This window comes from Drosophila grimshawi, unplaced genomic scaffold, assembly GCF_018153295.1.
Source record: "Drosophila grimshawi isolate 15287-2541.00 unplaced genomic scaffold, ASM1815329v1 contig_1377, whole genome shotgun sequence".
NCBI classification, from domain to species: Eukaryota; Metazoa; Arthropoda; class Insecta; order Diptera; family Drosophilidae; genus Drosophila; species Drosophila grimshawi.
Window position 1 is genome coordinate 894590 of NW_025062900.1, and position 12555 is coordinate 907144.

The 12555-nt window shown below is 39.0% G+C and overlaps 1 protein-coding gene across 1 annotated transcript in view; it reads right to left on the minus strand.

Annotated features, from left to right (window-relative positions):
• LOC6562656 overlaps nt 1–12555 on the minus strand; it is a 38634-nt gene that overhangs the window by 1994 nt on the left and 24085 nt on the right. The window contains exons 2-3 of the mRNA XM_001989351.3: nt 11481–11689; nt 7718–7853 (exon numbers count right to left, since the gene is read on the minus strand). Coding sequence (XP_001989387.2) covers nt 7718–7853; nt 11481–11689 — 345 coding nt within the window. The remainder of the gene's footprint in view (nt 1–7717; nt 7854–11480; nt 11690–12555) is intronic.

Below are 12555 nucleotides of genomic sequence, written 5' to 3' on the forward strand. Positions count from 1 at the left end.
GGCGCCCCCCGGCGTCCAGTTAACGCCCACTGTGAAACAGCCGAGACGCAGTCGAGTGTTTGTATGCATTATAAATATATCATGCCAAAAGCAAAGCACACACACTCGCACACACACTCGCACACCCACATGCTGGCATAAATACTGGAGTAGAATTTCTTGTTTCATTTTTGCACAGCCTCACAATTTTCATAACATTTGCCCCCTTCATATACGAGTATGTGTGTTTGTGTCTGTATGTGTGTGTTTTCTACCATAAAATAAAATAAATTTTTAATGGTTTTGCAGAAGAAAAAAATATTAATTTTCTTTAGAAGCTGTCGGAGTTCTTGTTGTGGCTTCGCCACTGGCCGGGCACAAACCAGACTCAAAATCAAAATCAGTAGCAGGAGCAGGAGCAGGAGCAGGTCCAGTCCCGGTTCTGTGTAGGATATGTATTCAGTTCCAGTTGTAGGTCAAAACAAGGCTCAGGGTTCTCCCATGCTTATTTGTAATTTATAAAGTGAAGTTTACTTTAATTCACTTGGGTTGCTCTCTCTTTTTTTCTCCTTTTTTTGGCAGAATTTAATTTAGTGCAGCTGCCTCTTATGTGGGAGCGCATGGATAATACGAAGCTTCATAAAATCTGAGCAGGCATATAGATAGATGAGGTTGGGGTGCACTGCATAAATGCGTATATATTAAACGGTTGGCAATTGCATTTGCCTTGTAAATTGCATTTACATTTGACTTCGGTTGCATTTTGCAAAAACAAAAAAGAAAAACAAAACTGTACAAATTGAATTAAGAGAAAATTGATTCCAAATGGGCACAATACAGACATCTGTAACTGATAAGCCAAGTTTTGAAATGCAATCCCTTGCGACTGCGGCCAACAGCAATTGAAATCACAAATAGGAGCATATGAATTATGATTTTACTGCAAACAACTTGCAATTATTGCTTTGCATATCGATTTTTGAGGCAATTATATTGAACATCCGAGGCAGAAAAGTAATTGGCTATGTACAAAAATAAATATTGCAGCAAGGCAATCAATTCAAGAGAGGTATCAACTAGTTTGTGATGCAAGAAAGAATTATAATAGTCTATTGTTTACTATTTCATTTATTTAAAGCTCAGCCATTAAGTTCAAGCAATTAACTATGTACGTAAATATATATTGTTGCAAGGCAAGTACGACTTAAACTATATACAGATAGAAACTGTATATTTATGAGTTTGTCATGTCATTGTAATATTCAGCCATTTATTTCTTCTTAATGAATACTAAACTATATAATTTATAGTTTTCAATGGAATATAGAATGAAAATAGTCCCGTGTTAATTTCTTCATCTTCAAGCATAACTTATAATTTGTTCCTTACATATTTGCCTCAATTGAAGAAACAATTACTCCTCGTATTTTTCACACACACACACGAACACACACACCCACTTTGTCATGGTCGACTGCCCGGCAGTTAAGATCAAAGACCTTTTTCACACACCTCCAGGCAGCTAACTGATAATTGTTTTCATATTATATGGCTATTTTTTAAGCCAACGCCATATTGTCGCACTTTAGTTTTATTTGTCGCATAAATCTAAAGGCGCCCCGTAGCACACACACCACACAATACATACACACACACACACACACACAAACACTTATGGGTGTGTTTGCAATTTATTCTGGCAAAAACTTAGCACGCAATGGCAACACCAAAAGCAACAACATTTTTCGGACCTGCGGCAGAGAAACAGGGGTAGAATCAGAAGCAGGCGCAGGACGAGAACAAAGGAGAACCAAGGACCAAGGACCAAGAACGAAGGACGAAAGAACCCATAGTCACCAGCCAGGGCAGGCAAGCTGCAATAAGTCGGCGAGTGGCGACCATGGAACATGGCTCAAGTATATTTCAAGCATTTTCCTATGACTAAGCAGTTTTCGGTACGGTTATTTGGTTTCCCTCTTTTTTCGGATCGCATTTTGGCTGCTCGTTTGTTGCCTTTTGTGCAGCACGACAAAAAATGGCCAAAACGCTACGACAATTCTGGCATTAAGGTGAAAAGCAGCAGCAGCAGCCAACACTCAGAAAAAAAGTCTACCTGATATGTAGAAAATTTCTCTAAATTAGAGTTGCTAAAAGGGGGACATATTTGTTTTATATTTTACAAAAATATACTCTGAAATTAAGAAAGGAAAAGTTGGAGTTTTCAAATGATAAGATAATAATAAGATAAGTTAACCTTAACGCCATCAATTTGCAGAATTTTCAAAATTAAGGGCAATTTTTGCAAGTGCAGCTGCCTTCAGGCCAGCAAATGCTGTAGACCAAGCCAACAAAAACAACTACTACTTCCACGGAGCCTTTTAAGTGGCAATGTGGAGGGGCTAGGGAGGGAAGGGGAGTTCTATCAAGCAGCGCATCTAGTCAACACAGCTGGGGGATGCCTTTTAATATGCTGCGGTATGTTCTTCCCTTATTCTATTTATTTTGCTTTTGTGCTCCTCCATTTTCGTCTTATTATTTTGGTAAGCGCACCTTGCAGAAGGCGATAAGCTGGGTCAGGGGTTGAGGGAGTTTTGGGGTGTAACTTCAATTGGACTGCCAGCAGCAACTTGATCTATATGCAAAGTCAACGTGTGGAGTGCGTGAGTATGTGGATTATGCACATGTTGTGCGTTGATATCTGCCTCTAAGTGCTTCTCGAAAATTTTAATAAATATTTGCAACCCTGAAATATGAGGCAAAATTGCAATTCAAGTGTTTGCTTTATTGTTTTATATTTCACATTTAAAAATAAAATGTTATTTAAGTATGTCAATAAATTAAGCTTAAGTTCAATTTGCAAAATATGTAGTTACTTTGAAATGTGTGCATAAATAACTTGTAAATATTTGAGATTTATGCGCCAATGTAAAAATATATATTTGATGTAAACGAAACCACAGAAAATCATTGATTGACTGTTTTGTGCATAAGTTTTAAGAGAGTTGAAGACTTGAAATAACCGATACTTTGGAGAGTTGAGGAAAATCAAGAATTGGGCACTTCAGTATATCAAAGAGAGATGCCGTTATAGAATTCCAATTATTATTGCATTTTGCAATAATTTTCATTGATAAACGGGATGCTTTAAAAAAAGTTTTAAGATTTAAAAAAATAATTTCCTACATTAAAACCAAGAAGGGAAGATTGTTCGCCTAATATGAGAAAAGATTTCATTTGAGAAATGAGAAAGTAAAATTAAATTGTATGCTTAATTTTATTAATTGCATTTGCAAAATATTTAAAAGAGTTGAGGACTGAGAACTGAGAGACTTATGAATAGCAATTGTAGACAATTAAAAATCAGCTGCTTGGCATTATTCAATTTACTTTAAGAATTGCATTTAATATGATTGGACAACTTAAAAAAAAAAGAAGCTTAACTGATCACCATATTTAAGAGACTTAAGGACTTTGTTTTATTTAACATAATTTAAAAATTGCATGCAATGTGATTGCAAGAAATGTCAAAGATGAAAACGAAGAATTTTTAATTAAAACTAAGTGGCCGAGTTTTAAATCGATATTCAGTCGTCACTTTAATTTCAAATGACCTTTTAACTGTAACTTTTCAAATTTACAGCTCATTAGCAAGAACATATTCTTGGGTTAGGGGGAGTGGGAGCTGCCATAAATATCTTGTAGTTTGCAGCGTGGCTACTCAAAGCTCATAAAAATTACATTTAATTTTTTATTATGTTTTGCCTGGCCTACACAAAGGGTGGGGGTAATGGGTGTGCCACTGATGAGGGCGACGAGGGGGGCGTGGCGAACCCTTATGCGGGCAATTGCTTTTTATATTGTAAAATCGATAAGCGATCACATTATGTGTGCATGCATGGAATGAAGTAACTCAGCAGGCAGCAGAGAGGCAGACAGGCAGGCAGGCAGGCAGCAGCAGCAGCAGGGTGAGTTATATGTATGTTTGTCCTTTAAAGTGCACTTAACCATAAATTCACACACACAACGGGGCAGGGGGGGAGGAGAAGGTAGGGGGAAGGACATATGCGCCTTTGCGAGCTCATTAATTATAAAACAACGCGCTTTACTTTTATTTCTGTGCCCAGGATACACAAGCAGAGACCGAGACAGACAACGACTTCGACAAGGACCCCCAGCAATGAATGAATAACAGTTACAGTGTAGCTGTTGCAGTGTAACTGGTTACTGGTTACTGGTTACTAGTTACAGTAATGTTTTCTTAACTCAAACATGCCCTCAACGATGGCAGCGGCGCAGAGCAGCGCATCGTGCATTAAAAATCGTTGCCATATGTAAAAGCAAAGATAACAAATATTGAAGGGTCGCTCGGGGAGCGAGACGTGTCCTGCTGCTCCTGTTGCTGCTGAGTGCGCTGAATATGGATACAACAACAACAGCAACTGCAATAACAAAAACCGTCGCGATTTTCACTGTTGCCTTTAAGTTGTTTTCGTGGCAGAGCACTGCACAGCAGTCGTCCTGTCCAATGCGGCGTATGAGTAATGCTTGCCACAGCTGGGAGAGAGCAAAAGGCTGAGAGCGCGACACATTTTGACCGCAGCCCAGGCAACTACTCATGCAGAACACGAGGCGAGAGGGGGGATTGAAGGGTTTTGGGGGTTCACCAGCAAAATGTAAATTTCAATTGGTAAGAAAGAAGAGAAACCCCGCTGGCACTGGCTGGCTTACCATGGGGGCGAATAAATGTCATAGAGAGATGCCGATATAAAATTCCAATTATATTGTAGTTGCACTTCTCAATGTTATCTATTGAACTGCGAGAAGCTTAAGAGAAAAGAGTTGTGAATTCAAAGACTTTTATTAACTGTCTACTCCATTAACGCCAGGAATGGAAGATTGTTAAACTAATATAAGAAAAGATTTAATCTTCTGAGAAATTCTGATTTAAAATTCCAATTATATATAAGGTGCATTTTCCATATACGTGAAAATTTAGAGGCAAGTTTTGTGCTTTAAATAATTAAGGGGCTTGAATATAATCTTTGAAGAATCTCCTGAACGGAAAAGTGTTAAACTAATATGAGAAAAAGTTTCCTTTGAGCTCAAAGTAAGAATGATATCAAATAGAAGTTCAAATAAGTCGTAGTAGTTATATTATTCAGATTTAAATTACTGTTACTCAGAATGGAATATGGTTTATTCGAGCTTAAATTAGGAATTATGTTAGAAATCACGTCTGGTTCTCAAATTCAATTCATGAACAAATATTACTTAAGAATTCAAAATAATAGTTTTGATTTGTTAGTGTGCTTAAGATGACTTGATGTTCCTGACCCATTGTGCGATTTTTCGCCTTGTCTGCGTAATTTGGATACTCGAAGCAAACGCACTAAAGCATTTTTTATGGCTCACTTGCAACAGCAACAGCAGCAGGGTCTGTGGCAATGGCAGCTGAGGCAGCAGAGGCAGTCATGAGAAATTTTGTTTGGATGGAGGACTCTGAAGACTCTGAGAAGAATGATGATGATGCTGCTGAGGCTGATGATGCTGGCGTAGTTGTTGATGATGAGTTGCCCCCTTTTTTTGGTTCGATTACACACACACACACACACACACACACACACATGTAAGTACACACAGCTCTTTGGGCACTGTGGGGACCGTGGGACTGTCAGGCTTTTTTTGCTCCATCGAGTCGAATGTCGCCCAATTGGCAGCCGAGGACATTGTTTAATATGCAAAACCATTTCCGCAACACATTCCAATGCGTCTGAGTCCGTTGTTCGTTGTTCTTAGGGGTTGTTAGGGGAAATCGCTTATATACGAAGAGCATGAGCAATGGCCAAAGGCTGCCAAATCAGCATGAAATGCGCTTACTGTGGGCGTTGATGATACACTCACAAAAAACACTAGTACTGAATATTTGAAACTTGCCAAGAGTAACTCAGCTTATTATTCAGAAAGTATATATCTAAAAACTCGAGTTTTTCTTTTCATAATTTCAGTACACATTTTTCTAAAATGTAGAAGAAAAAAACCTCAGCTAAACTCTAATATACATTTATTTAATGTCCACCAATATCGCTCTACACAACAATATGAAAAAGTGTGTTTTATTTTGAAATTTAAATTAGTTTTTTTTTTCGAAAATTCAGGACGGTTTTTCCGAGTGTAATATTGATGCTGAGGATGATGTTGATGATGTTGCCTCCCTGAGGCACTCGATGGCTAACTCTGACGCTCTGGCTGCGGCTGCGGCTGCGGCTGCGCTTGTGGTTGACTGTTGCTGCACATATTGATAACTGTTTGATTTTGTATGAGTTTATAAATTTATGATTTGCTAGCTGGCTGGCTGTGTGGTTTCTGAGTGAGTTGCTTACGCTGTGGTTGCGTGGCGCAAATTCCAATAAAACACTGTTGCTGTTGCGGTGGCTCTTGCCCCACCAACAACCAACAACCAAGCACTTTGCATATGTAAATGAAATGCCACGTTGCCCAAGTGCTCTTTCGTTTCCGGCATGCCACATAAGACAAAAGGCAACACTTTTTTTTGCCAGTCTCAGCCCTCTGACAGATGGCGCGTTGTTTTAACCCATTTTTCCTGGATTTTTTACTCAACTAAATCGCACGACATGAAAACATAATTTTACTTCAAATTGCAATGACAGTTGCAGCAGCACCAGCCACGCCCACACACTTTCAATTACAAGCGAACGCTTTTATCTACACACACATACGTACACACCTACACACACACACACACTCACGCACACACCTACACACATGGGAGTGTGCCTGAAAAGCTGGCGGCTTTTGTTCTGGCGACTGCGGCGGCGACTGCAAAAATTCCATTTCAATTGTTTGCTTAGATTATGCAGTTGTATTAAGCAAAAAAATAGAGACATGGGAATGAAGCCAGGGTTGCCACCCATCCAGCCTAAGAAAGCTAAAGGCTTTAAGTCAACCAGAAACTAAGACTGAGGCCAAGGCAGCAGTGGCAGCAGAAGCAGCAGCAAGGCATGAATTGCATTATGCTCGGGGACGACAAGTTGCAAGGTCTCAGCTCTGCTGCAAGTATGCTTTCTTGTAAAATACAACAAAAAAAAAACAGAAATTGTGCTTTAAGCATAGTCTAAAGTGTTGCTTCAGTTCAAGCACTTACAAATGAACCCCACACTCAGATAATACAAATCGAACTGAATTTCAGAATATCGCCTAGAATACTAACAAGTTCTTCTTGTTTTTCGAAATAATTTCTGCATATAAGATTACTTTTTTCCACAAATTAGAAATAAAATAAATAATAATAAAATATTTCATATTACTAAGAAATATATTTCCAAAATGCACAAATGCAAAGCCTTATTCTTAAAAAAAAAATCATTTCTGAACGTCTTTAAAACCCACATAGGACTTTTTTCTGAGTATTCATTTAAAAGCTATGCGTAAATCTCTTTCTAACTCTGGCTATCCACTTTTTGTTGGCTTTCTGTCGAAGCTCCTGTCGAATTTGTCTTGTTTCTTTTATTTTTGCAACTGGCAATTATGTTGCACATGCTCACTGATCTGTTGCCCACTTGAAGCTGTCTGTCAATCGACAACATTGTTGACTGCTGTTTGGGACTATTAGCATTTTAATTAAATTTTTGCACACCTCTTCACATGGGATGGGGGAAGGGGAGGGAACAGTCACTTATTGCACTTTTTTTTTTTATTTCATTAAGATCTTTTGACTTACCCACTACGGTCATTGTTTCCGACTCGGAGACGGTATTGAAGGCGGGCGCCTCGCCGGACACCTCGCATCGATAGAGTCCCGAACTTTGGAGCGTTACACGTCGCAGCATTACCTGTGTGTCCGAGGAATTGCGCAGCTATTAGAGGTCGAGAGAGAGAGAGAGAGAGAGAGAGGGCGTGCGTTAGAAATGTTTGTTAAATAAATTCGAAATTCAAATAAATGACGACGCGATGACTCGACAGTCAGCAGTCGGCAGTCGGCAGTCTTTGCTTGCTGGCCACACAATGAAGGCAATTAGATTTCACAGATTTTCACATTTTGCACTCGTTTGAGATTTGTGCCGAAATTCGCTTTCCTATTTTGAGTGAAAAATTAAGATTGATGATGATTTTTGTGTTGGTACAAAAAGAAAAGCAAGTAGCTGTGAGGAGGTAACCAAAGCTGATTGTATTTATTATTAGTTTAAGGACGCACCAGCTTGATGCGAATGGAGGTAGCTTGGAGGCGTCTCTCAAAAGTAATTTGAGCAAGCACAATAACAAAAAAATAAATATAAAAAAGTACAAGTCATAAGCCAGCGTCAGAGCCAAAGCCAAAACATGCAATGAAATATCTTGAAACAATCGTAACATTTCTCATCCACAACTCAAGTGGGGAAGGGCAGATAGGGGGAGGGGCTGGCAATAGGGGATTGGGGACAATACATACGCAACTCTGTAAGCGTTGCAGAACGCATGAGAATGTAAGCTCAACAAAAGTGGAGTTGCTGTAGGAGCAACAGAAGTGCCTGTTGTAAAAGTCACTCAACATCTTTGCCAGAAACAATTGCAGTCAAGTTCTTTAACTTGCAGTTTTATGATCACACACACACACACAAACACACATACACATACTCACATACACAAACACACATACACGCAGCCGAAAAGTGCTTGGCAAAGTTTTCATTTCTTTCTACCCGAAAAACTTGTCGAGCAAATTTTTATGAAAATTCGTTCGTCTCCGGCTCCGCTTCAAGTCCAGTTCAGCTTTTGCTTTTGCTTTTGCTTTCTTTCTCTCTTTCTGCTGGTGCAAACAATCACAAAAGTCACGTTCAACATTATTTTTGGTTTGTTGCTTGTTCCATAGCCCCCAACTCCCACCCACCATCCCCTCCCCTGGTTAGTGGCATTACCCCGTTACAATGACTGCGACGAACTGGCTTTTGTTTGCTTCTTTCGAGAGTGCTTAAGCCGATTCCTTCCCTTCCCTTGTGGTGGGTGGGGGTGGCAGGATACAGCTCCCGCTTGCCAATTTCTATGAGCGCCCAAGTTGTCAGCGTGGCAGGTTAGGCGACTTTCAGACCAAAGCCCAAAGCCCGGAACCAAAACTGGCCACAATTCAAATTTTTGTTGTAGTTGGGACAAGGCAGAGTGTACAAAGGAGGGGTTAGTGGTGTGCGGCGGAGGGGGGAGTCTTCCCTCGCATTTATATTGCCATCGCCAGGGCTACGTGCGAGCGGCATTTTGTTTATGATGGCTGCAGCAAAATGCAATTCACACAATTTATTATGATTATCAACCCGTTCCTCTGCTGCCAGCAAGCAGCAGTTAACAGTTCTGTCCGCTCAGCAAAGCGCTCAATAGTCACGATTCTCAACTCACGCTAAAAATATATATAAAAATGGTAGCAAACTACTACTAATGGCTAGTACCTGTTGCGAGATTACGTATACGCCCTGTGCTGGTGCAGAACGAGAGTGATAAATGCGCTTGGTTGAAGGATAAATATTTCAGCATTAAATATTGCTCACTTTGAAGAAAATTAAAATGATATTAAGTAGAGCAAATCTTGTTTCTAGGAGACCTACTAGAAGACCTTATAAATGAACTTCTAGAAATGCTCCTAATCTTTTAGAAGACCTTCTAGAAGAACTGTTAGAACACAGCGAAGACTTTCTGGAAGACCGCCTGGAAGAGCTTCTAGAAGACTTCATAAAAGACATTTTAGCAGACCTTCTAGATAAGCTACTGAGAAACTTTGTTAAAGACCTTTTCAAATTTAGAATCTAGTAGGGAAGATGTCTCGTTTCTGAGTCGATATAATTTAATTTCATATTTATTTTCTGAATTTCTTATCTACCATACGGAAATATTTTTTTATTAAGAAGAAATGCCATTTTTTAGAAGGATAGAAATAAGCCCTTCCAATTATATTTAAAAGCCAGAACATTCTTTTACTACCGATTTTCTAAATTTCATTGCCCTCCTCCTCCCTTAATTGTGGAATGTTTCAACAACGGGCTGCCCCGTATGCATTTATATACCCATTAATTGGCAGCACTTAAACGAAACAGTCGACCACAATCTATGTCACTTGAGCGATTCAACGTCCGCCCTTCGACGAAATACTGCCTTTTGTTCGAATCACGACCATAAATGTCTGTTACAATTTTGCGTGGTCCTCCACACACACTCACACACACACACACACAACACACACAACACAAACTTGAGCACAACTCTTTCATGTCTAAATGCAGACATTCACGACGACACATTACGCACAGCAGAGGGGGAAAGGAGTACAAGGACGAGCTGGACGCGGATTGTTGGACAGACTTCGCACACACGCACACAGAGGCTATAAAAGTCGCGCTCGCATTGCTCATACGCCGCGTCAGCCGCACGGCAATTGCGTCGGCTTTGCTTTATTTGCCTTCGTCTTTGCCATTGCCATTTTTTTTTTTTTTGTTGCATTTTTTTCTTGGCTGTCAACAAAACGACACTCAAAGTAGACGCACTTAAGTGCTTTAGCAAATTATTATTATTATTATTAGAGTTCGGTTTAGCCAGTCAGCCATCCAGTTGAGTGGAGTGGTTGGGGCTGTGCTGGCCTCAACTTGAGGATTGGCAGCTTTAAGTGATTATGGCCGTGTTGTAACCTTTTCAATCGCAATTGAAATTGAGTGACGTGTACAATGTACGTTAAAGAGCGCAGTCTAAGAGCCCAGACCGCAACGTGACCTAAGCTAACCCGGCACACACACATGCAGAGTTGGCAGCAAACATTTTTATGGCTAACAAAAAATTACATCAACATTAAATTAAAGTTAAATGGCAAAACTACGTGGCAGCAATTTCATTTTGCGACGACGTAATCAGCACGCAAAAATAACAGCAACAACTATGCAACAAGATGTTCAAAATACACTTAGCGAAAAATCAGACTTTAATATTAGAACATTGCTGTATGGTTGAGGCTAAGGTTGATTCAGAAAGCAATTCGACAAAGCATTCTATAGAGTAAAGTCACTTTAATTTTAATAACTTTAAGTTTAATTTAATTTTGATTTACTTCTTTTTGAATTTGAAAACCATATTGAAAATTAAAAATAGAGATGTAATTTTAGTATTAGAAAACCTTTCTAGGAAATAGAAGAAGACTTTCTAACTTAAAGAATATTATGTTCGTATAGTTTGGAACTATTTATAAAATTCCCATCATTTTTTCTCTTCTTCAGATTTTTATTATTTTTTATTTTAAGCAATTTTTTTGAGTGTCGAGTGTTTGCTTGTTACTCTTGCTGCTGTGGCAATTACATGCTCTTTGAAAATAATCATTATGATAAGGCCGTAACAGTAAATTTGGAACCACCATCCTCTCCAGCTCCACAGTAAATTGCAATTAAATTTTAAATTACATTTTTCTCGGTTTTGCGCATTGGAGGAACACCTGTTGTTATTTCTTTTCTTTTTTTTTGACGTGGGGTTATAGTACTCACATCGATGTTGACGCCGGGCAATGGGAATGCCTGTCCAGGTGGCTTATCCCTGGGCACATAGCGATAGATCTCGTGTCCATCCTTATACCACTTGACGGAGTAAAGGGATTCTCCATCGAGGGCATAGCGACAGCCGAGCAGGGCGCTCTTCAGTCGCATTATGTGATTGGGTATCTTCACCTCGGTCATTGTCAGCGAGCTGGTTATATCTGCAATTAGTGCATAGAGTGAAAACGGAAACGTAAGCATTACTCTGACTATGAACCATTTTAAATGCAAGCCATTTAGTTTTAGTTGCCAGCTTTCAATTGTTTTTTCCCTCACTGCATTGTCTGCCCATAAAGTTTGTGTTCCTCATTTTTTGTTGTCTCTCTCTCTCTCTCAGCAAGGTAACTAAGTTTGGGTTTATGGTTTGCTTTTTTGTGGCAAAATGTTAACTTTTAGTGCCAGCCATGTTAGCTGCATGCATTAGCTGCCCCAGAACGTGCCACACATTTTTCTTCTTTTTTTTTCTTTGCCCTCCTGCAATGCCGCATAGAAAGAGAGAGGGGAATATTCTTTGGTCAGACGCTTTTTTGCACATCTCCAATTTCAAATGCTATCATCATCAGGATGTATTATTAAGCTCACATGTCATGTGAGCGCTGCATTTAATTTAAAATACCCAACTAATTTGGGGATATCTTATTATTAATGAATGAATTGAATTTGCAATAGATTTTTATACAACTATATCAATTAATTTCCTATTTTTTATATACACTTCACGTATTGAATATGAATTCGAGGCGCAGCGTAAAAATTATACTACTTAGTCCTTGCATGCATATACCTAGTACTTAATACTTATTAATGAATTCAATTATGGCTCAGCTTATTATATAACTACATCAATTTATTTCCCAAAACATTTCAGATCGTCCAACGAATATCTGATATCATCCATCATCAATTAAACTTGCTGAAAGACTGTTCTTCTTAATTTCCCATATTTTCCACTACATGTTATGTATTTTTACCTAAAGCGCGTATTAAAAATTACTATGTGCAGCACGGAAAATTCAATCGATTTTTG